This window comes from Notamacropus eugenii, chromosome 3 (genome assembly GCF_028372415.1).
Source record: "Notamacropus eugenii isolate mMacEug1 chromosome 3, mMacEug1.pri_v2, whole genome shotgun sequence".
In the NCBI taxonomy this organism is placed as follows: domain Eukaryota; kingdom Metazoa; phylum Chordata; class Mammalia; order Diprotodontia; family Macropodidae; genus Notamacropus; species Notamacropus eugenii.
The window spans coordinates 308,863,923-308,889,217 of NC_092874.1; the positions used below are offsets into that span (position 1 = coordinate 308,863,923).

At 44.3% G+C, this 25,295-nt stretch overlaps 1 protein-coding gene across 11 annotated transcripts in view; it reads right to left on the reverse strand.

Moving 5' to 3' along the window:
- The window catches only part of TBC1D22A (TBC1 domain family member 22A), a 298,036-nt gene that overhangs the window by 196,379 nt on the left and 76,362 nt on the right, over positions 1–25,295 (reverse strand). For all 11 annotated transcript variants that reach the window (XM_072596560.1, XM_072596561.1, XM_072596555.1 and 8 more), the window contains 2 exons: positions 23,727–23,855; positions 10,348–10,410 (listed from right to left, as the gene is read on the reverse strand). In XM_072596560.1, the coding sequence (XP_072452661.1) occupies positions 10,348–10,410; positions 23,727–23,855 (192 nt within the window). The remainder of the gene's footprint in view (positions 1–10,347; positions 10,411–23,726; positions 23,856–25,295) is intronic.

Sequence of the window (25,295 nt, forward strand, 5' to 3'; positions counted from 1 at the left end):
AGTCACAAACAAATCAGAAAGGAATGAGCTGAAATGGGATGGAAAAGAGCACGCAGAATGGGGGTAGGAGAAGAAAAAAAAGGAGCCCTGAAAGAAGCACCAGCAGCAGCAGCTGGATCTCATGGATGACCCTGGAAACCTACACCATTGTACTGCTGTTAATTCTGGCCAGAATAAAAGTGGCCATGCTTTTGTCCCACTTATCCTAAAAGCTCAGCCATCTCTTCCCTCAAATACCACATATGTCCTCATACACACACACACAAGTTCAGAATGCCCTGGCCTGTCCCAAAACTGCCCCATCCTTCAAAACCCAACATAAATCATACCCCTAAGAGCCTTACCCAAATAATTCACCAAATCATACAAGACATGTCCAGCCCTCCCTAGCCACCCAGTCCAATCCATTCACCAAAGGAATCTTGACCTTAAAATGCCCAACAAGTGATCACCCCACCTCTGCCTGAAGACCTCCAGGGATGGCATCCTGCTTGGAGAGCCACCCCCACCCCATTCGAAGGCCTATCCAGAAGGGCAGGCCTTTGCTTTGTTACAACTTCACAGTCTTGGCTCCTCAAACACAGAACTCAAGTGGAGACCATGTATGTCTCTGGGTCAAACCCAAAGCCAGGCCGATGAGAAGCTCACTAAAGAGTTCAGGCCTGACTGAAGATAGTGTTCTGTCCACAGCATTGGGTATCCTGTGGTTTTTCTCCAGATGTCAGACCCTCACAGATGGGGCATTCTAGGGCTCCAGGTTCAGAGTCCTTACCCTGGAGTCTATTAGGTGATGCCCAGGGGGCACCAGGCACCTTGTGGCATTTCTCTGAATGTCAGGGCCCCATCACCCAAGTTAGATCCTCAATTCTGGCTTTTTAGCCTAATGCAGCTTGGAAGCAGGATGGAAAATTGGGAAAAGCAGCAAGCTTAGTCTCTCCCTTCCTTGCTAGGTCACTAATCAGAGAAAGTCCCTTTCTCCAGACCTTCTATTTTGGGGAAGGGCCCAAGCCAGCCAGCCCTGATTCCTGTCTAGATTCTACTTCTGACTCAGCGCTGCTCCTCCCTCCCACAGCCAGCCTACTGGGCTTTCTACCTCCCTTTTATGCAGGAGCTTCCCCCATTAGAGTGGAAGATCCCTGACATCAGGGGACATCTTCTTTCTGCTTCCATCTGCAGCCCCTAGCGCCTAGCAGTGCCTGGCACATAGTAAATATTCATCAATGCTCAGTGATTTGGCTTAAAGAATGGGCTGGAATTCAGCAGACAAGGAAAGGGGAAGCCCCTCCGGACCCAGAAACTTGAAGCTCTGGCATTGGGGAGGAGGAGGAGGTGCCTAGTGGTTCTGACTAGGGTCCAAGTGAACAGAGGATGGAGATCTGAGTGACGGATGGAAGGGACTGGAGGAGGCCCTACTATTCAGCGAAGGCCTCAGCTTGTCCTATCTTGGCTTTCCTTCTTCCCACTGGGTCACTCCTGCTGAGTGTCCTAAGCTGATGGATCATGAACAGTGTTGGTCCACTCTCCTCTCCCTGCCCACATTAGAGTGTGTGTGTGTGTGTGTGTGTGTGTTTGTCCTTTGTTGCTGAAGAAGACCACGCCATCAGAGAAATAATGACATGATCTGCACTTGACTTTGTTTTGAGTGACGGAAGGCTGTGCAGGTCACCAGCCTTACTTCTCTTCCAGAGCCATCTGAATTCAGTGACCAGATATTCATCAGGATGACTGGAGATGACCCAGGATGAGGCAATTGGGGTTAAGTGACTTGCCCAAGGTCACACAGCTAGTGCGTGTCAAGTATCTGAGGTGAGATTTGAACTCAGGCCCTCCTGACTCTTGCACTGGTGCTCTATCCACTGCACCACCTAGCTGCCCTCTCGCTGCCCAGCACTCACTTGGAGATCTCAGCTTCTCTACATGCATTACTCCAGCTCATCTCTCCACCCCTAGGGCTGGCCCCACATCACCAGCTGTAACCCTAATCAACACTGAACTCCACATGGAACTCCACATGTCTAGGATGGAACTGATTTATCCCCCAAGTTCCATCTCACCAGCAGCCAAAAGCACCTCTGTCTCTCGGGCCTCCAGGTTTATAATCCCAGGGTCAGCCGTGATACCTGCCATCAATTGCCATGGTCTCTCCTGCCTGGAGGTTCTGACACCTTCTTGACTGTCCCCCACCTGCTGCTTCTCACCACTCAGCTATCACTTCCCCACTCCCTGTGCTCTACCAGCCCCCTACAACCTTCCCTGACAGGGAGCTCAGCACAGCCCACTCCCCTCCAAACATGCTGTGGCCCAGGTGGATAGATCTTCTCCCTGCTCCTTAGGCAGGCATCTTCACTCCCTCTGCTGTCACCCTTTTGTAGGAGGCCTTCCCTGAGCAGCCAGCCCCTGTCCCAGAACTGTGCCCTCCTCCTGTCACCTCTCTCCATATCTCATGGAACAATAGTGTTTGGGCTACATCTCCCAGTAAAACTCAAGCCCTAGGTGGCGAGGGGGGCTGCTCACCCTCTTCTATCTTTCCCCATTGCTTCACAACACCCAGGACACAGTAAGGTGTTTAACAGATGCCTGCTGAACAACTGATATGAAAGCTTCTGAGGAAGTATTTACATGGAAGTCATAGTTGGTATTACCAGGTAGTGACCATGTCCTGGGATTTTAGGAAGTGCAGAGGCAGCCTCAGCAGGTACAGTGAGGAGCATCTGGGTCTCCCTCCCTAGACGCTTCCACTTCTAAGGTAAGACCTTGGACCTTACTTCCTTCATCTGAAAAATAGCACTACCCTCTCAGATCTGTTCTCCCTCCCTCCCAGGACCCAGGTAAGGTGTGTCAAGGACAGTAGGACCTCGCAGTGTGAGTGACAACGTAAGCTCTGACCCTCATTTTGAGTTCTTCACCCACTGGCAGTACACATGTGTCACAAGGGACAGGGAAAGTCCCTAAGACAGAAGCGAAATCACTTTCCTCAATAACAGAATTAGAGGGGAAAGATCTCAATCATAACACATTAACTCACATTTAATGAATGTGCTGTCTGTTTAAATGGTGATGTTATCTGCCAAATGAGAATAAAGGAAGAATACTCAAAATGTTGGGCTGTGTTTAACGAACACACAGAGCACTCTGAAAGTGTTTTAACAATGAATCCTTCCTGGGTATCATTAGCTATTAAAGTTCTGGTGACATTCATGATTTTCTTGCCTGAGCTGGCAAAAGTCAATTCATTAACAACGATACACACTTTGCATTCCTCGAGGAGAATCTTGTGGGGTACAGTGAGTACTCAATAATCTCTGGAAAGATGGTGAAGCCACTTCTCATGATGCCCGAAGTGAGGGAGGTGATCCTTTCCAGAGCATTTCTAGTAGAGCCAGGTGAGCTTCAGTAAGGAAGTTTACTTGGGAGTGGTCCTGAGGACCAATCTGATATGGCCAGTCATGGATCCTAGGTCTAAGGCAGACAGGCCTCAGAAACCATCTAGCTCAACCTACTCTTTTACTAAGAAAGAAACTAAGGCCCAAGGCCTAAAATGGACAGTTGCCAGCAGACAAGTACTCATTCCACTATACCCAAATGGGGCATCACCACAAAGATTACCACCAGCTTATAAATCAAAAAGATGCTCTACCTAAGTGGAAGAAATGGACTCTGTGTCAGTGAAGGAAGAAAGGAAAAAACAACCATCTCTTTGGAAGGCTGTGAAAAATGGAAGTAACTAAGAGATGATGAGCAGAAAGACTTCAGAGAGGCCTGGAAGGACATACGTGAACTGAAGCTGAGTGAAATTAGCAGAACCAGGAGAATATTGTACATAGTAACAACCATAGTGTGTGAGAAACTTTTCTGGTAGACTTAGCCCTTCACAACAATGCAAGAACCTGGAACATTCCCAAAAGACTCTTGAGACAAAATGCTATCCACATCCAGAGAAAGAACTATGGAATTGGAATGCAGAATGAAGCAGATTATTTTCTCTTGTGTTATGTTTTCATTTTTTTCACACAGTTTTCCCCATTCTTCTAATTCCTCTATGCAACACGACTAATGTGAAAATGTGCTTAAAGAATGTATGTATATGTATGTTTACGTATGTGTATATGTGTGCATATAGACTTCTGTGTATATATGTGTATGTACATATTATGTGTTTCTGTGTGCTTTTATATATGTATAATCATATACACACACAAACATATCGCCACTTAATTGTAGCCTTTGGGGGAGTAAAAAGTGCACAGCAGACAGCAAAAGAAAACTTAGAAGGAAACAAAGAAAAGACGGACAACTCTGAATAAAATGTGTAGTATTTATTATATAGGCTTTCTTGAAATGGAAACCTATTGCTGCGTATTTTGAATACTCTTTGATGTACTCCTGTGCATGGCAATGCTTATTTTTCTGTTCTTATTTTGTTTTTAAGTTTCTAATATTCTCTTTTTTCTCATTGTGAATTTAAGTTTTAGTATATGTTTAAAATAAATTAATTTTAAAAAGACAAAAAAAAAAAAGAATGTATGTATAGAAACCATATAAGATTGCATACCATCTCAGGGAGGGAGGGGGAGAAAATCTAAGACCTATGGAAATGATTGTAGAAAACTGAAAACAATTACTATAAAAAAAAAAAGGAAAGGAGAGGAAAAAGCAGAGGAAAAAGGAGAAGAAAAAGGAAGTAATCTCACTTTCCACATCTAAACAAGAAAACAAGTCCCAGCTCTCTCTCCATCTCAGCAACCAACAGCCTGCCTGCCCAGCTTAGAAGGCTCTAGGTCACATCCTGTCCAGTCCAACAGCTGTTAACCCAGAACTGGCCACGGTGCTGCATCTTCTCTGAGGTCTGACCTAGCCAGCACAGGCCAAAAGATTCCTGGAGGGCATGAGGAGACTGGTGATTTTGGCAGGCTCAGAAAGGAAGTAGATCAAGACAAGGAATATAGTCAGTTTCACAATTAGTCAAAAAAAAGGTAGTCTGATTTCAGGCATTTGAAAACAGCAAAATTCTCTCCTGTATTAACAATACTGCTTACTCTCACATAAAGCACAAGATAATAATAGTACATGTCATGGCACTTTGAGGGTTACGGAGTGCTATACCGACATTATCTCATTCTAGACAACAAAAATGATTGTTCTACTGTGAGGATCCACAATATCTACACTGCTCAAGAGCCAGAAGACGTGTGTAGTTTAGGGGAAATGATTTACAGCTCAATCTGGGCTTCACCTACCAAAGAATCTTCCCCCCCAGGGCCAGGTCAGAGCACCTGATGAAGGTGATCCAAACATCCTAACAGCCAGGACTCTGGAATACAGACTGGAAAGCAACCACCATGCCTGGAAACTCCCTTACAATAGGGAATAGACAGCTCCATCCTAATTAATCATGCCACGCTCTCATAAAACAAGCAACGATTTCCTGTTCAGTTTGTAATTTACACTTCAACCATTTCATTTGTTGGGGAATCAAATGTATCAACAATTCATTCACCTCATTAAAATTATGTTAATTTCTAATCCTCATTCTGTCCTCAAATCACTGAACAGGAGGTGCCTAGATAGGCTGGCAAAGGACAAATAGGTTTTTAGATTCTAAATTTTGATTACAAAAAAAAAGAATTATGTCAGTGTGTCCAGAATGATCCACTACAATTGACAGAATCATTTTTTAGAAGTAGCCCTCCTTCTTCCCTACTAGTCTCCCCAAAAAGAGAGAGGAAGAAGAAACTATAGCAGTGCAAGGCTACTTCCCAAAGAGATCAAAGATCAGAAGACAGAAAGGGTTCATCCATATACACAAACCTATTTCTAGTAGCTCTTTTGAGGTGACAAAGAACTAGAAACCAAGGGGATACCCATCAAATAGGCAATGGCTGAACAACATATGCTGGAATCTTGTGCTGATGTAAGAAATGGTAAAGAGGGTGGCTTCCAAGAAACCTGGCAAGACCAGGTTTTCTGGAGCCTCTGCAACTTCTGTCTAATCTGTTTCATTGAATTAACTACATCTCTGTTCATGAAACAATTTCAAATGACCCCAAACATCAAAGCCTTAGTAAAATAAAATGCAAGCTCATGTCCTAGCCAGGGCAGTACCAAAGATCCCTAAGGCTGGTATTCACTAAATATAAAGATGATTCATTTGAGAATGATGATCAGATCAGGTCTGGAAACATTTGTCTATGGAAATGTCTTCCAATGGCCAGTCCAAAAGCCAAAGCGGCCAAGAAGAAGACATCATCACTGACCAACTGCAGATCTCTTTCCTCAGTGCCCTGCACACTTCATCTGTAAACAGATCTCAGTGATGCTGGCTCCATGTGAGGAAGGTGCTCTGTCAGCTTCAAAGGTTTTGGTCTAAGAGTTGGCATGATCCTTCTTCAGAGAGACAAGATCTAACAGAAGGAGACTGGGGAGTTAAGAAAATACGGCAGACATGGAAGATGCCAGTCAGGAGCAGGAAGCTGGATCTCTGCACCAAAGCTGAGGGGAACCATAAGGGGGCAGGGAAAACAGAGTTTAAACTGGGGTAAAGACGACGATGCTAGGAGGGGCAGGGCGGAGCCCTCCCACAAGAGCCATCCTTACGATGTCTTCTTCTCCAGCAATGGGGGGTCATCTAGCTCCCCCAATGGCAGCCTGTCCTCTGAGATGGAGGCAGAGTAGTCAGGCCCCATAGATCCAAGTAAGGGTCTACCCCAGGCCCAAGCTCACAGCACATAGGTGTCCCAAGAGTTCAATGTACTCATTCGCCAAGGTACACAAAGGATAAGCTGAGTCAAAAGGAGGAAAATGTGGGTCCCTCATTTTTCTCACCCATTTCTCCCTTCAGTGCATTCCTAATATGATAGGCACACAGACCTTTGATGAGTCTTTCCGCTCTGAGCCCATGACCTCCTACAGAAAGGACAATAATAAAAAGAGGGCCACCAACAGCATGGGGTCTTCCACACTAAGGGAGACACAGATGGGAGATGAGGATTCTCCATTAGAAACAAAACCTCATCACCAAATTCCAGACTTTGGTTAATGAAATCCTTTCCTATGAGCTAAATTCCAAGCCACATCCAAGAACAATGACCTAAAGGGTTCCAGTCACAGGGCTGGCATCTCAATAACTCTAGGGAAAGGAGCATTCTCTCTCTCATTAGTTCATTTTTCTCATAGAAAGGTTTTCACTCACATAATTCACTCATCACCCTTTGCCAGCTTGCATGAATCACACATCTCCCCTAGATGCCAATCAGTGCTGATGACATTATTTCTATAGTAAATTGGCAGCCTACAGAAGCTACACAGCCTCAAAAGGAATTAGTTAGAATTGAATGATGGATTATTCAAGAGACAGGAGATAATCCAGAAGAAGAAGCAGACCTTGCAAACAGCTACCATCTGACCCTAAGAATGGAAGCATTCAGGAAAGATGCCATTGAAGTTGCTGGAAGAGTAAGACTTGAGTGGAGATTCATAAGGGACGGATGGTCAGACTGGAGAGTTGGGCTAAATATAACCAAGCCCTGCAGGCTAGGGGGGGGCATCGAAGCTCAGCTGGGCTCACAGTTGCAGAAAGTGGAGAGCTTCTGCCTTTCCACTGCTATAAGAAGAAAAGGCACCCAAGTTCCTGCCTCCCTGGCTTCTCTGGAGTTTCCTGGTTACCAGGTTCCCCATTATCATGTACATGTAGCTCCTGAGCTACTGCTTTAGGAGAAGAAACGGGCCTAGGCGCCAGCCCTCCATGCAGCCAACAGGAGACACAGAGCCCCAGTACCCTCAGCATGAAAGCTATACTCTGCCCAACATCACAGAAAGAAGGTTCTTTCACTCAAATGTGACCATTTTCTTTTCTGGACTTTTTACAAAGGACATATTCAGAGATGGAGCCATAAACCACAGCAAATCATAATAATGATAAGGAATAGCAAAGACCCTCCTTCCCTGTATTTGCACTGAACTCACTGAGAATCTTCAACAAGTTACCATCAGCTCCCAACACCATTTTCTTTTCTGAAAGAACCACCTGACCAGCAGATGAAGGAAGGCTGCTAATGTGAGCACTGGACAAAATGCCACATGTTCATCTTTTGGGTAAAATGTAAAGAGGTGGTTGAGATGACACCAGAATGAGGTGACAAACTAGCTGAGTGGCCACAGCAAAAGCTGTAGACATCATCAATGTTGGTTTTCAAGGAGGCCCACAATGGGAGGGTTCCAGGGCTTGGCTCCCTGCTGGCAGACACAACATCTGTCACTTGCCTAGGTAAAGGCAATGATGGCATGCTCATTCAATTTGCACATGACACACGTCTGGGAGTGAGAGACAACACCCTGGATATCAAATCAGGATCCAGAATGATCCTGGCAAGATGAAGTTAGGCTGAAACACCTAAGATGAAATGGAAGCAGATGTGGTCTGCTCCAGGAATTCATGTGCAAACCTGTGATGCAAAGCTGCACACTCCCTCTACACATGTTCATCAGGCATTCCCACACTTGATGTAACTAATAAACACAGAGACATCCATCCAACACCCTGGCATCTATCCTCTCTCTCTGCATGCTCCGCCTCACTTCCACCTCCTTTTCAATCATCTGTTTGCTTTATTTTTCCATTCTTTTTTTGAGTCCCAAAATATCTCCTTCTGTCCCACCTCTTCCCACCCATTGAGAAGGCAAGCAGTATGACACCCATTATTAATCATGCTGTTCAAAAGAAAAGGCAAGAAAATAAAGCAAAAAAAAAATCTGCTTGAATCTACAGAGTTCATCAGCTCTCTTTCTAGAAGTGGAGAACATTTTTCAACATGAGTCCTTTGGCATGGTCTTAGCATTGTCTTGATTAGAGTAGCTAAGTCTTCCATACTTGAACACTGTTACAATGTTACTGTAACTGCGTACAATGTTCTTCTGGTCCTGCTCACTTCACTCAGCATCCGTTCATGTAAGTCTTTCCAGGCTTTCCGGGAATCCACCTGCTCATTCATATACCACAACTTGTCCAGTCACTTCCTAACTGATGGGCATCCCCTCAATTTCCAATTCTTTGCCACCATAAAAAGAGCTGCTATAAATATTTTTGTACATATAGGTCCTTTTCCCTTTTCTTTCAATTCTTTGGACCTAGTATTACTGGGTCAAAGAGTAACACAGTTTTACAGCTTTTGGGCATAGTTCCAAATTGTTCTCCAAAATCCAGACCAGCAGGGACTATCTCACTTTGCTATCTGTATCCCCAGCAGCCTCAGTACAGTGCTTGGCACAAAGGAGCAATGGCATCAAGTACTTCTGCATTCAAAGACTTATAGAGCTGTTGCTATTTTGTCAACTGTTATAAGTAACTCTAATTCACCACACAAACACCATCAGATTAACATCTGCAATTGCTGTGTTGTAGGGGTGTCCCTCTCCTCCTAAAATACCTTCAATGGCTCTCCACTACCACGAGAACAGAAAAATGGTCTAATTTCTCAAACTGCCCTGCAAGAACATCCACAGTGGGGCTGCCAGCCTCCCATTCCAGCCTCACTGAACCATAACCCTCCCAAAATGAACTAACCAGAATACCTCAATGCCATCCCACAGTCTCTCACCTCAGTACCTTCCCCAAGCCTCGAGGCCATCATCCATCATCATCCATCATACCACCCATTGATCATGGTCCACTAACATGCCACTCCTGCCATAAAACCTCAGTCAAGCTACCCTGTTCTAATTCGTCCCAACCCTGGGGATCTCCAAGCATTTTCTCCTCCTCTTACGCATTTATCCCATCCTATTTTGCTTTTATCCAGGTAGAAAGGTGTCCAACAGCACTCAATAAGCCACAAGCCCCTTGAGTATTGGCTTTGTGTACTTAGGCCCTTTCCCACATCTCCATTAGGAGCTTTGTGAATTACAGCATGATGTCCATAGGGCCACATTGCTTTTTAAAAGTCCAATGCTGTAGAATCTGAGAGACTTTTAATAAGGAATCATCCCAACTGTAATAAAAACGAGAGGCACTAGGGGGTGCCAGAATGCACAGAGCCCTGGACCTGGAGTCAGGAAGGCCTGGGCTCAAATGTGACTTCAGACAAACACTTTCTATCCTGCGAACCTCTATCTGCCTCTGCTTCCTCACCTGTAAAATGGGGATATTAACAGCATCTACCTGGCAGGATTGTCGTATGAAGTCCATGAGATATGTGTAAAGTGCTCAGCCCAGACTCCAGCACATAGTAGACACCATAGAAATATTAGCTGTTATTATCTACCTCTATCATTCCCACTGTTGCTTCATTCCAATGACGTCAAAGCAGCAAGATCTCCCACGGCCATCACCATGTCTCACCAAAGAGCTCTTACCTCGGTCACTTTGGGCTGGAGTATCAGCGTCTCTGGACTCATTCGAGGGATGTCGATGTGAATCTGGTGGGGTAAGAAAGCACAGTTAGTTCACGCAGCACATCCCAGAGCCTCCCGAAGGTGGAGTCTGATTGAGATTCCCATTGAGAAATGGTCACCTCAGCCCCCAGTTCCAACCAGGTCAAACTCGGAAAGGAACAGAGCAACAACTCCAGTCCAACCAAGTGCCCTTTCACCGGGGTACATAACTATTCCTTTAATGTCCACCAGACTAAATTTTTAGGGAAGAGAATGCAACCCCACAGCAATCTGGCACATAGCAAGGGAGGATCCAGAAGGCTTAGGCACAGGAAATCACAACTTTCCCCCAAGGCCCCTGACCAGAAGGGCCCTCCTGCCCAAGCACCTGGAAAGACCCCTGAATACCAACTGGTGAAGCCACCACCAGATAACAGCTGAGGCTGAGGAGAAGAAGCCAAAGCTTGAAGGGTGCTGCCCCATGAGCCCACTCTGGCTCCTAAGCTCCAGCTGCCCCCACACAGATCAGCCCTTGTTTCAAAGCTCCTATGCAACAGAGGTTGAGTGACTTACCTAGCACTCCAGAGCCTTTCTCCACAATGCCTCTTTTGTCTAACTTTGTATGTGATTTATGTCTAAGAGCCCTAAGTCTAGGCCCTAAGGGCCCACAACACAACCCTACGATTCATTTTCAATTCATTTTCCTCTGAATCTTTTATCTAACTGTGCTGTTGTATGGTCTCTACTGCATTTACACATGGGGCCAGGTGATATCCTATAAAGAACCCAGGACGTGGAATCAGAACCAGATTCTGACACTATCTAGCTGTGAGCCTTATTCTCCTTATCGGTAAACTGGGGCTAGGATTATAGATGGCTATCTCGTAGAGGTGTTCCAACACAAGTGTTTTACAAAGCCTACAGTTTGACAGAAACCCGAGGCCTTGGTATTCCTGTCATGGACTTTTTTCATCAGGGCAGCTAGGTGGTGCAGTGAACAGAGTGCCAAGCTAGGCATCAGGGAGACTCATCTTTCTGAGTTCAAATCCAGCCTCAGACACGTATTGGTCCATCACTTCACCCTGTTTGCCTCAGTTTCCTCATGTGTAAAACAAGCTGCAGGAGATGGCAAACCACTCTAGCATCTTTGCCAAGAAACCCCCAAACACAGACTGTTGGACACAACTGAACAACAGCACCAGGTTTTCATCAGTGTCGCTGACTCCCCAATGTTTCCTCTGAACTCTGCACCTTAGCTGGCTGCTAGGGCATGCTGTTGCAAGAAGACTTAGCAGTCAAGCAGCTGAACCAGCTCATTTTAGAGAAAAGAAATTAAATACCAGAAAGGTAACATCATTTCCCTGGGGTCACACAGCTAACAAGTAGCAAAGCAGGGCAGGAAAGCTCACTCTTCTGAGTTCCAATCCAGAAAATTTTCCAACACACCACCGAGACTTGCAAGCACAGCGGGATGCACACAGTAGGTATTTCATCAAAATAGACGAAACTGAATTGTTAGCTTTGTTCTTCAACAAAACAGCACATTCCCAGGAGGCCAGGGCCACGTCTTTCATACCTGCAGGCCAGCACAGTCCCTAACAGTCTACCTCGGCTTGGCAAACACTGCTAAGTATGGTTCATCATCAGATCTGTTTCTTGTTTGGGCAACCTTCAGACACTGTTTTCTAGATGACACAGGGAAAAAGTAATAGTTGTTTCCCAATTAGAAGAGCAGGCCTTGGGCCTTTTAGTAACATAATCCATAGCAATTAGTAAACATTGATTTCCAGCCTCCAACATGAGCTACAGTAATTCTTGTGTAACAAAGGCGCACAAGCTTTTTGTAGTGAAAATTTTTCATGCCATAGGAGGAAGCATTTTTCTCCCCTTAACAAAGTCCAGTAAATTCTTCAAAAAAAGTGTTTGTAAATCTCTGTGAACATCCAGAGACAAAGTGGGGGAGAAGCAGCAGAGTGAGATTCTCACAGGTAGAAGAGGATGCACACACCAAGTTCTTTATCTTCCAGAAACTAAGACCCAGGAAAGTGCAAAACACAGAAGTGAACTCCTATCTTCTTAGGACCCTGATGCCACTGATTTCAGGATGTCAGGATTTGTCCCAAGACACAAATCAGAGTATGAGAAACTCAGTTCCTTGGTCTGTACTTAAGGGAAGACCTCCCTCTACCACACAATGACTGTCGGACTTTCAATAAGTCATTGAATTTCTCAGGGTCTCACTTTCCTCATCTATAAAACTGTGTAAATAATAATACTGACTTTTACAAGTTAGTTAATAAGGATCAAATGAGGTTCAACTCAGCAAAAGAATGAATGAAAACACATTCTCCAGTGTTCCTCATGTGCCCAGCCAAGTGCTTAATGCTGGGGAAAGAAAGAGAAAAAATGAGCTAGGTCCTGTCTTCAAGGAATTCAGACTTTGATTGAAGGAGACAAGGTTTTAAAAATGTCAGCTACAATACCAATGGAAAGGTCCAGGCCCTAAAGGTGCAGCAGCAGAATGGATACTAAGGCCCATGAGTCTTTAGGGTGTAACAGGCCAGATTAAAGTAGTGAAGGAGAAGAGGTGAGGGGACGGAGAAAGCATGGGGGATGTACATGCACAGGACCATGGGAGATCGAAGGTCATCTCAGTAGAAGGAACAATGTTGGTGACCTCCATCGTATTTAAGTCTTGGGAGTCTGAATGCAGACTGGATGGATCCCAAACTGCCTGGGCTAGGGGTGAGATGTAAAGACAGACTATACAAGCTCAACTGAAGTGGGAGTAGGGAACAGGAAGACTGAAAAGGCAGGAGGGCCAAGGCTGAAAGCCAAACAGGTCCAAGTTCTGTTTTCAACATGTTGAGTTTAAGATGTCTATTGGACATCTGATCTGGGGCATCTGATGAGAGACTGGAGGCCCTGGCATAGGACAGGAAGATCTGAGAATCATCAAGACAGAGATGGGAGCTGATAAGATCCCCAAGTGAAACTGTACAGAGGGAGAAGAGAAGACAAAGTGACATCCATGGTTACAGGGTGTGATGTGGAGATAGAGAAGGAGGGGAACCAAGACAGAAGTGTCTAAAAACCTGAACAGAAGAGGGGAACAAGGATGATACAGCATCCCAAGGCTGAAGAGAAGTCAAGTAGAAGGAGGAGGGAGAAAAGGCCACTGGATGTGACCATTAGAATGGTACTGGTCACTTTGGAGAGACCAGTTTTGAGGAATGATAAGGGGTTAGGAAGAGAGTGGGAGGAGAGAAAATGGAGGTACTAATTGTAGACACCTTTTCTAGGAGTTTAGCTACAAAGAGCAGAGGAAAAATAAGAACAGAGATAGCAGGGATGAAAGGTTCAAGTGAGTTCTTAAGAGAATGGGGAATGTTTGTAGGGAATAGGGAAGGAGCCAACAGACAGGAAGAGGTAAGTGAAAGAGTGGGGATGATGGAGGAGGGGGTCTGATGGAGAAGATGGGATGGAAGGGCAAGCTCGAGCAGGTAGAGGAGTCAGCCTTGGTCTGGAGTCAGGTCACCTCATCAAATAAGATGGGGTGATGGTGAGAGGGACAGAGGGCACCTGAGCAACAGGAGCTGAGAAAGAGGAGAGAAGAGGGAGCTCACGACACATGGCCTCAAGTTTTTCTGTAAAACAGGAGGCAACATTCTGAGCTGACGGTGAGGACAGGGGGAGCCATGGGAGGTTTGCTCATGTCTCATCTTTCCCCTAATACTGTTTGCAAAGTCACATTGACTGTCCTTGGCTTTCCTTCCTAGCCTCAGCTCTCTGTGAACATCAGCAGCCCTAAAATTAAATGCTGAAATCAGCCCCCTCCCTGACATTGAGGCTCATGGGTTTCATCTCCAGCACCTTCAGCTTCACCTCTACTTGGAAGAAAACAAAGGACAAAGGACAATCAATAAGATTTTAAAGGGGAGGAGGAGTTAGAGGAAGGTCAGAACGGCTATTTGGGGGGGCACAGGGAGGTACTGACTCTTGTTTTGTTTTGTTTTTTATACTTTGTATCTCCAGCCCTGAATCCAGTCTGGTATATGAGAAGCACTTAATCATTTTTTTGATTGATTGATTATGCGAAATCATGCAGTTGGAGGCACTGATTGAGAAGACCCACACTCTGTCTCAGACAATGGAATTTAACATAATGGCAGACCATGCACCTGGAAGCCATTGGGGCATCAACAGAGGAGAGACTGGAGAGAGACAAAACAAAGAGGATCATTGAAATGTGTTTCCAAAGGGGACTGTTTCTCTCTTGAAATATCTCAATGTTGCCCAGAACCATAACTTAGAGAATATGAAAATAGGCAAGGTAAAACTGTCAGGGTTGTTGGGTCATTCTTTTTAGACTTACACCAATGAAAACAAGCACCAGGCAACAGCCGTCAGCTCGATGCCCAGACAAGGCCGTGCAGAGTCTGCTCCCACCCCAGCCAACAGCATACACACATTTCACCACTCTAGCACCAAGACAGCCGCATACTCTGGCAGTTAACCACGCAGGGCTGTCATTATGAGAAAAAGATAACTGACTTAAAAGGCCTTAAAACACAGCCCACTGCCATCCCCACAGTTAACACCCAATTAAGCATGTCCAAATAACAGGATTCATTACATGCTGCCTGCCCTCAAATGCCCTCTTGCACTTTTAATCTGAGAAGTTATTTTTACTCTCAACTTTCAGAAAGATTAATGAGCTACGTGTGTCACAGAAATCTACTCAAGAAAAGTCTAATATTTTTGACCAACTGTTTCACATAGAAAGTGCTGAGGAGGTTTTATAAGGCTCCTGAACTCTTCAGGGTGATTGGAAATTTTCAAAAGTGCCTCTGAAAAGATAATAATAAAAACCCCATTGGGCACTAAAACAAAAGAGAACTGATTCTGTTCATCACTCCACTCTATCCTGAAAGTGAGTGATTTAATTTACCGTGTGGCACATTAAGAAGAAAAATGATGTGACAGGGCCTCATCTATGACGTGGGTGGGTACTCTGTTGACAAGGAGGTGCTCTGACAGTCTCAGGCCGGTGGCCCCAGTGGGCTCTTGAGGCCAGCCAGCCCACCTATGTCCAGGCCTTTACTCCCACTCTTCCTCAGGCCCCAAGTGCCGTCTTCTGGCTTCCTCAATTTCTCTCCAACCTTGAAAGGTCAAGTCAAACAGCTAGGTGATCAGGTGGGATGGCTTTTCATTGGGAACTTGGGCAGACTGGATTCAGTCGAGCTCAGCCGGAGTTAGACTAGACGACCTCCTAACTCTAACTCGATGATGATATGAACTCTGGCTTCGTTTGTGAGGCCTTTCAAGAACCCTTCCTCTTGTTTCCCCAAAGAAACTGTAAGGCACTTAAGGACAGTTTGGCTTTTGTCTTTGTAGCCCCAGTACCCCAGCACAGTGCCTGCCACTCAATAAATTTATCAACTGGTCCACTGACTAGACTATCCATTAACTGATTAGAGATCTTTTTCACAGGTTGGGTAATTACAGACAATTAATTAATGGCACCTGCTGATAACTAGACTTACTGCCTCACCAGACCAGCTCAGGTGAAAAGTGCCAAGTGCCAATTATGGGGCTTGGTACTATGTTGTGATGAGGGGGAAAAAACCTTTAGAGAGGCCACCATAAGGAGAAAGTCATATGTAAAGAGAAGACATGTGGTCTACAACACTACAGAAAAATGCACAAAAATTGGTGAATAAAAAGTATGAATTGGCAAGTCAGACCATGAAAGTGATACTGAGACATGGGGTGATGGAACCTGTGCTTGGAGTATGGCACCAAACTGACTCCAAATGAACAGAACTGACCAAACAGGAGGCAGAGCAGCGCTTCACATAATGGAAACAGACACCCATGAGACTCAAGCAAGAAATTCAGGGTCCAAAAGATGAAACACTGGTGGACAGACTGTGTTTGATGCCACAGAATAGAGGGGAAAATGAGTGATTCTGCAATAGACTACAGACCACCCGGACAGAAGGAGAACAAGACGTAGCAAGACTGATGTTATGACCTGAGGATCAGAGAGGGGGATCAGAGAGTGCTGAAAGAAGGGGGATGTCAGGCCTCTGGACAGCTGCTTGATCTCACCAGTCTGCCAAAAAGAAAGGGTGCACAGAGCCCTGACTTGTTTTCAGCACAATTTCTTTTTCCAAGGTATGAAGAAACAAAGGACAATTCTAGGCAGGACTGGTCACTGCCAGGATGAAAATGAGAGTTAGATTAACTTTAGCTCTTGTGACAGAGTCAGGTCTGAACTAACATGCACTCCAGATTTGGGGAGAACACATTTCAGAAGACACAGAAAAAGATAAGCTACAGCTAATGACCTGAAATCCTATAAGCTAAGTCCACCCAAGAGAGACAAGAAGCTGTAGAAAACAAGATTCTGATGACACAAGGGCGATTGGATGAGGCCAATGAGGAAGAAAAACTTAAAGGTCGTCTTGAAAAACTAGTGCAACTCCAAGAAAACTCATGAACCAACTCAGATTTCAGGAGGACATGTGTGCATGTGCGCGCAGATGCACGTACGCACACACACAAACACACAAAATGCATCGGAAAATCATGGCAATTACTTAAAGGGTAAACCAAGCCTAAAAGGAAGCTTCCAAGGCTGATGAGGAATGTTGGGGACAAACATATGGATCAGGACAACTGGAAATGGCCCTCGATACAGTAGGAGACCTAGGTCTTTTCAAGCAAAGGTTTTAACAGATCTTTAATGCTTACTTGCCAGTGCTCTGCCCAATGGGAAAAAATGTGAGGCTAGTGACCTTGCACAACCCTCCCTCACTCAAATCAAAGTCATGTGCAAAGTCATGTCATCATTTCCCTGATGTCATGATCCTCTTCAAAAATGAAGGACAAATATAACCAAAGGGAATATAAATTTTAATCTCAAACTTTTTTTTGTTTTTTCTCTTAAAGACCAGCCTTGACCCTAAATCACTTTGGCCCCAGACCAATCCCTACTTGGTCACTGTTTCAGTCCTGATTGGCCCAAAATGAATGCAAGTAACAATTCTTTCTGTTTGAGTGAGAAACTGAGGGTTTTCCCTCCCCAAATGTATTTTTTTTTTTAAAGGAGGCAATTCTTTGCTGCCTTTTTATTAAACCTTAATCACTGTATGGGTGCTGCCTCAAAGTCAGACCTATTAAAGACTTAGTTTGAAAAGGACAAGGTCTGTCCCTGCATCGGGCCACCTTTAGTCATCCTGATCTATGTCTGGTTACTGGACCCAGATGGCACAGGAGGAGAAAGTGAGGCTGGGAACTTTGCACAGCTTTCCTTTGCTTAAATCCAGTTTACTTGCATGTCATGCCATCACCTCCCTGATGTCACGGTCACCTTTGAGAATGAAGGACAAACAGCACCAGGAGAAAACAACAGGGCCTCAATAAAGGCTTATTCATTCATCCTTCAGATCACCTGCTTTATTTTCTTTTTTGTGAGAAGTTCTAGGTCTAAGTGTCTCTCCTGAACAAGAGCTTAGCTCAGAGTAGTAAAAAAAAAAAATTTATATTTCAGTGTTGCCACACCAACTAGCTCAAATCCATCTAATCTGATACAAACTGACTTTTGGTAGAGAGGCTCTAACGCCCATTCAGATGTAACTCTTAATATGTAACTGTTCCCTTTTTGACAATAACTGATGGGGAAATGGGAAATCTTCAGGGCAAAAATTAAAATTAGACCAACAGCTTATATCACATACCTCAAAAACTCAAAATCGGTATACAACCTAATTACAAAAGATTACACTGTGGAAAAAAAAAACAACAGAAGGTGAGAGGAGGTACCTTTCATGTGGAACAGAACAAATCACAAATGAAAAAACAAGTAATTTTGACTATAGAACATTAAAAAGCTTTTAATGGCTAATGAAGGTATAATTAGGAAAAAAATCATAGAGTAGCAAAGAATGTTTGTATCCTAAAGCAGCACTAACAGTTTGATATCAAACAAATAAGGAGAATTGATTGATACAGATACATAACACCAAGAGGCATTTGCCAACAGGTCAAAGAACATCAAAGATCTTTCCAAATAAGAATTACAAACTACAAATGATCACATGGAAATATGTTCCAAATTTACAACAAGAGAAATGATGATTAAAACAACTCTAAGGTTTTATGTTATACCAGGCAATTAGCTGAAGGTTAGGAACAGCCAAGTGTTGCTTGATCCATAGTGAGGCGGGTAGATACAAAATGGTCCAACTGTTTTCAACTGCAGCTCAGTATGACACAGAAGTGACTGTGACTAACCTCCTCCAATGTTGTTGGAAAGCAGGTATCACACTGGCTTAGTAAAGTGATCTTCAAGGTCCCTTTTGCAGATCTATGCTCTATAATCCCATAAAAGAGAAGCTGGTCCAGATTAGGCAGGATCTCAGAAAACTCAGGAAAGAGGCTGGACTGTATCTGACAGGTGTAAGATCTGGCGTAAAAGTGATATATGATCAAAGAGGTAATAAGCACTAATGTGGAAAGAAGGAACATGAGAAAAGGTAGCAATGAAAGCAAGCTTGCTGAGCCTTAGGCTCAGGAAGGCCTGGGTGCAAGAGTTACTTCTGAAACATGCCTCCTCTGTAATTATGAGGAAGTCCCTTAACCTCTCTGTGTCCCCGACAACTCTTAGGACTACAAGGGCCAGGCAAGAGACTGGCATGCATTAATGGAGGGAATTTCCATACTGGAAACTCCCCATATTGCTAAAATCACAAGTTTGGAACTATTTTTAAAAAAAGTAAACCTGGGTATTTTGGAAGACAGATTAGAGGAGAAAAAGAATAGGCACAAGAAAGCAAAAGGTGATAAAAACTGTATCTGAGATGACTGGCCATGGGGATGGGAAGGAAGTGACAGCTACAGAAGATGTTGGAGACAAAGGAGAAAAACGATGGGGTCAAATAGTTCCTAGGCCAGGCAACAGAAGGCCAAGCTGACCCTCTGGCTGGACCCAATGAGCCTCATTCTGATTGCGAAACTGGCCAAAAGAGGGCAGATGGGGAGAAAAAAAACACTTTTTATTCTAAAAGCAAAAAGTAAGTTAACCATTTGGAAATATTTTCACTAAATATCCGTAACATGGAAGTGAAATATACTTTATTCCCTGTTGCAGTAGCTGAATAGTTTTATGTTTCCTGTACTTAATTTTCCTGTAAGAGGTCCATCAGAATAATCCATTAGATTACTACATTTTTCAAAGTCATATCACTCACTGGCTGTAAATCCTTACTTCAATAAAAGAGACCTAAGGAAAAGGCTAAAAACTCACCCAAACTTTGGATGTGTTTTCTAATAAAATGACACGTCATTAACACTTCCCCCACACAAACTGGGAGGCCATTTCTGGGGAAGTCTCTCAGCCTTTAAAGTGAGTGGACTTGGGGAACCACAAAGGGCATGCTGGCTTGGCAGCTCAGTCAGAATAGTCACGGGTCATCAGTATGTCTTCAGTCCCTGGATCTAGACACAAACAGGACCAAAGCAATCAACAGGAAAAGAATCAATCAAAACATTTATTAAGCATCTTGACTGTCCTGAAGCGCACAAAACAAAAAGTCTGGACATAATTTCTAAAATAGATTTCTGGCAATAAGGGAGGAACAAAGCACGCCAACTGAAAACATGACTTTTTGTCTAATAGGAGCATAGCCAATTTTTCATTTCCGCAAAGTAGTTAGTGAATGACAATCACAGTGAGCCCAAGAAATGCTAGTCTAACGCCAATGCAGCTGAGAAGTGTAAATCAAATTTAAATATTCTTCTCATTATGCACAACGTCTGTCAAATGACTACTCAAGAAACCATAACTGAATCCATTTTATATTAAACAAAGTAACAAAATCATATGGAGTCTATATTTCCCCCCAAATCCCTGGTAGAGTAGAAATACACAGTGCTCATCTATATCCGGAAAAACAACTTTTTCAGGGCTGAACAACACAAACGCCTTTTCCTGGGTCCATGCCTGGATCCCAAAAAGAGTTCATTTAGTCTTCTGAATGACTCTTGACCCTGAGAAGGGTCACTCCCACAGCCCAGATCACCAAGAGCTGAGGGGGCCCAGGATCAAGTCTAAGGTGGGAGAGACAACCTCGTCATCTCAGAATGCCCCAGTTCAGAAGCCCTCCAAGGCTTGGGAAGATATTGGATCAGCTCCACCTGAGAACTCCTATAGGAAGAGTAGACTGTAGCCCCTCAGAGCAATCACAGCCTATAGGACCCTTCTTTATGTCCCTTACACATAAACAGATATATCACTAGAAAAAAGAGACCTACAGAAGGAAATATGGCCTCCAAACCTAGAAATAAGTTCAGGCATCTATGAATACCATAAAGCAAAGGAAAACGAGCCAACATTTGACAGGACAGGAGAGCCTGTGAAATGTGAGGAGAGCATGAAACCACAACATGTTGCTCCTGAGAGGTTTGAAAGAGAAATGAGAATGATGAGAACAGAATTTATGGCTTGGGCAGCAAAAACAATGAATGGAATAGAAAAACTGGAACCTGCAATGGCACGCCTCATCAAAGAAAGAAAAGAGAACAACTGATGAGGAATGCAAATACACAGAAGTATAGGAAAACCTAAAAAAAGGAAAAAACAAGAACATTAGAAGATACAGATCTTGAAGACAATGCACAGAGATAATTTAAGGATCTGAGATCTCCCAGAAGAATATGACAAGATCAATACTATTTTGAAGGAAATCATAAAACTACTCAAACCTTCTTAACACAGAAAATGGAATTCTAATGTAAAGAACTGATTACCTCCAGAGAAAAACCCAAAGCTACAAACTCCAAGACACATGGTCATTCAATTTAACAATTCCATTTAGAAATAAGTTCTGCAAGGCATCAGGAGAAAGACAAGGAAAGGACACCTGAATACCACAAGACTACTCCACACACACTAGAAAAAACAAGTGAGAATGAACTGTTGTGCTCTAAAGAGCACAGGATGAAGCCAGGGTGACCTATTCTGCTAATCTGAGCTTAACCACATGGACAAAAGATGGATGCTCAGTAATAAAGAAGAGTTTGAAACATTTTTTCAGAACTTAAGAGATTATCCACTCAAACACCCCAAACCACAAAAATGTAGGAGTGCATAATACAGCAAGCAAGAAGAGACAACAGAGAGACTAGTTAGAGACTTCTTTCCATGTGCATGGAGGAGAGAAAAGGAGGGATCACCTAGACACCTGTAGGAGTGGGAGAACATGAACACAGAGAGGAGAGTTCCAGGATAATACAGACAGAGGTGGGGATAGGACCTTACTAAGGGCATGCTAGGTAGCTCAGTAGGCAGAACACCAGGCCTGGAATCAGAAAGATCTCAGTACAAATCTGACCTCAGACAATGCCTAGTTATCGGACCTTGGGCAAGTCACTTAACCCTGTTTGCTTCAGTTTCCTCATCCATAAAATGGGGATCATAATAGCACTTCCCTCCCAGAGCTGTTGTGAGGATGCTATCATCATTACCAATAATAGTAAAAATTTGACATTGTTCCAAAAATGAGACACAATGGAAAAGTGGAGCCCATGGGCAAGTCCTATAAGGTAGTGGCAGAAAGCCTCTATGAGAGAAATGATTATTAATAACCAATGATTTGGGGAGAGATGCCCCTTTTTCTAAAATCCTGATTTTAAAAATTCAGTCTCTTGAACATTACTGATAATGAGATTGCACTTCCTGTTCAGACCCCGCCCATGTGGGTGAAGGCTTCTGAACAAGCCACTGTGTTCTGGGTATTCTCTGAACATCTTGCCCAAGTCTGGAGGAAAACTGGAATCAAAATGACAATCAAAATTCAGGTTCAGCCACTCACTGTAATATTCATTCTCTCATTAATTGTTAACCTATCAGAGCTGATTGCCATCTTTAGAAATACCCCTCTTCCAATGACCATATAAACTGTGAGTCTGTTGCCATGATGGTCTTTGGTCTAAGACAGATGGCCAAATGACCATCTTTTTATTAATAAACATGCTGACATTATTAATAAAATGATTAAATTACCCAGAAACTACGTCTCTTGAAACTCTTTATAGATACAGATAATTATAAGAGTTACAAATCAGAGAAGGAGGGTATAAAGTAAACAGAAAAAGAAAGGGAACAGGAAAAGAACCAGCAAGAACAGGGTCATCTTAAAAAAATAAAATAAAGGAACTTAAGTAATATAATATTGTGTCCACAGCATGAAACTGAAAATCTTCCATACAGACAAAATTAATGCACCTGGGTAAGAAGTAGTCAAATAAGAAAAAAATCTTTGTATCAAACCTCTCTGATAAGGGTTTGGTAGCCAAGAGATCCAAGAAAAATAAATATCTCTAAGACTAAGAGCCATTCCCCAATACATAAATGGTAAAAGGATATAAGCTGTTCTCAAAAGAATTACAAAGTATCCACAACCACAAAAAAATGAACTAGATCACAGGAGTGCAAGAGAAAGGCAAAGTCAAATAAGCCAAAGGTTGCACCTCACACCTCCCTTTCTGGGAAGGAGATGCTATAATGATACAACAACAAAACCACCTTATTTTTTAAAAAGGGGCCACGTTGCTCATGTCTCTAGGGGTCACTGAGTCCTGAGCACAGCAGAGAGAAACCACCAGGCTAATTCAATTTGATTCAAATCAACAAGAATTTTTGAGGGCCTACTATATGCAAGGCAGAGCCCACAGCAGAGAGGGCAGAGACAAAAGAGGACTTTACATGCCCTGGATGGGCAAAGTCTTTAGACAGATCATAGACAGAGACTAAAAGACACTGAAGCCCGAGGCTCCAGGAGGGAGAGAAGCCCCATCCTGAGCAAAGCAGCTTCAAGGGAGAACAACAGACTTTTCAAGCCAACAAACAGACTCTGAAGCTGCCCAGGGACCCATTCCTGGAACAGGGACCCTAAAAAAAAGTCCTTCCTCTACAGACCAAATCTGTGGTGAGGGGGGCAAGAGGGAAGGCCCCACACATACAGGGTAGAGGGCGGCATCTGAATTAAATTTTAAAGGACAGGAAGGAATTCAACAGACTCATCAGGAATGGAAACCAGCATGGGGAAAAGTGCAGAGGAGGGAAAATAAACAGTATGTTTGGAGAACAGAAGGTGGTCTGGTTCTTCAGCAGAAACCATTACCTGATCATAAGGGAACTGTTTAATGAAGAAGCAACAAAAGCAGAGCAAAAGAAGGCAGAAATGCAAATGGAGAAAATGCTCACTGAGGCAACGGCAAAGATGTCTGACAAGCTCCAAGAAGGTGAAAAAGGCTCCAGGCCACAGGGAAGAGGCAGCTTCGAAAGGTCTCACCTGTCTGTAGGTGTCCTGGTGAGCTTCATCATTCCGAGAATCATAATATTGATCAACAAAAGCAAAATATTCTTTTTGCTTTCTCCGCAGGGTGCCTTCTCTCCGATCCACATTCGCAGGGAGGTAACCCTTATGAGAGAAGAAAACAGGGTCAGTTACCTTCAGTTACTGGTCTGTTTACAAGTTCACATTTTAAAAGCACCAGTCCCCCCAGCACACAGAGGACAGCAAGATGGATTTGGGAAAAGAAATGAGACAGACAGAAGCCCACAGGCTGAGGCTGGCAACCCCCAACACAAGCCCCACTGCAGACCCCAAGCTGTCTCTGCCCAGCCAAAGGAAGCATCACCTTGGCAAGCTTCACAGAAGATCACGAAGATGGCCTCCCTGCTGTATAGAATTCCACTCAATTCAAACATCTTACTGATGCTCTGCCAACACGTATAAGGCACCCTCCCCATCTGTGCTCCCATGTCCAGCCTGGCACTGGCCATTGACCAGGGCCAAGTCCTTCCCAGAGATCATTGCAGAAACTCTTCTACACCCCAGCTTCTTCCAGGTTGGTCCCTCTTCCTCTAACGTCTTCATCTTTGTCGCCTGCTGCTGAACCTTCACGATCCATTTCATCCCATCTAGGGTCTCAGCAGGACTGTCTTCTTACTGTGCTTCATGCTAGGCACCCTTCTAGAGCACCATCACCCCCACCCTACCCCAAACCCTAGAGGAATGAATCCACTTGGCTTCTGGCTCTGCTGTCCTGGGTCCTGTGGGTCCTGACAGCTGAATGAATGCAGGAGAGTCTGCTATGCTCCTGGACACCTCACCGAGGCCAACTGTCTACCCCAGACCCACACACAGCTCTCATTTCTGCCTACTGCTCTAGGAATCATAACCACATCAGCATGACCACTGGGTCTGGAAGACACACACCTAGCACCGTCTGACTGGCTCCCTGCACTCTCTGACTGCTCAAACAGCTGCCCCACCCCACCTCCTCCCCTCCATGGATGGTCTCTTCTCAGCAGAATGGCAGCTCCCCCAAAACCAGGACCTCCCCACGTTGGTGTCCGCAACCCCAGGGCTGGGCCAACAGTAGGTGCTTACTGACTATTTCATATTCATAGCCATGTAGCACAAGTGACTGACAAGCCATGTCTTACATATCATTTACCATTTCAAAAAAAGGCTGCAACAACCACTTTGCATACGCAGCTCTCTCTTCCTTGGACCTACTCAGATTGTTGAGTGCTCCACCCAACAGTGCGACTTTTCAGCATCATCACAGGTTCCTTTCCAGGACAGCTGGGCCGCTGGCTCAGAGCCCAACTCCACAAGCCCTACAGCAGCCATGCTTATCTTCTGGCATTTCTGCCAGTACAAACACTTTCCAAAACACTTCCCAAGGCAGAAACCTTTGCTTAGAGAAGAGGTCATAATAGGGTAGCAAGAACAATGCCTCCACTCCAGCAGCCTATAAACTGGGAGAGGAGGAGAGGGGCCAGAGCAGAGCGGAGCCTGGCAGGAAGAGAAGAGGGGCAAGATGGCCCAAGAGGACTCAGCACCTGCCTG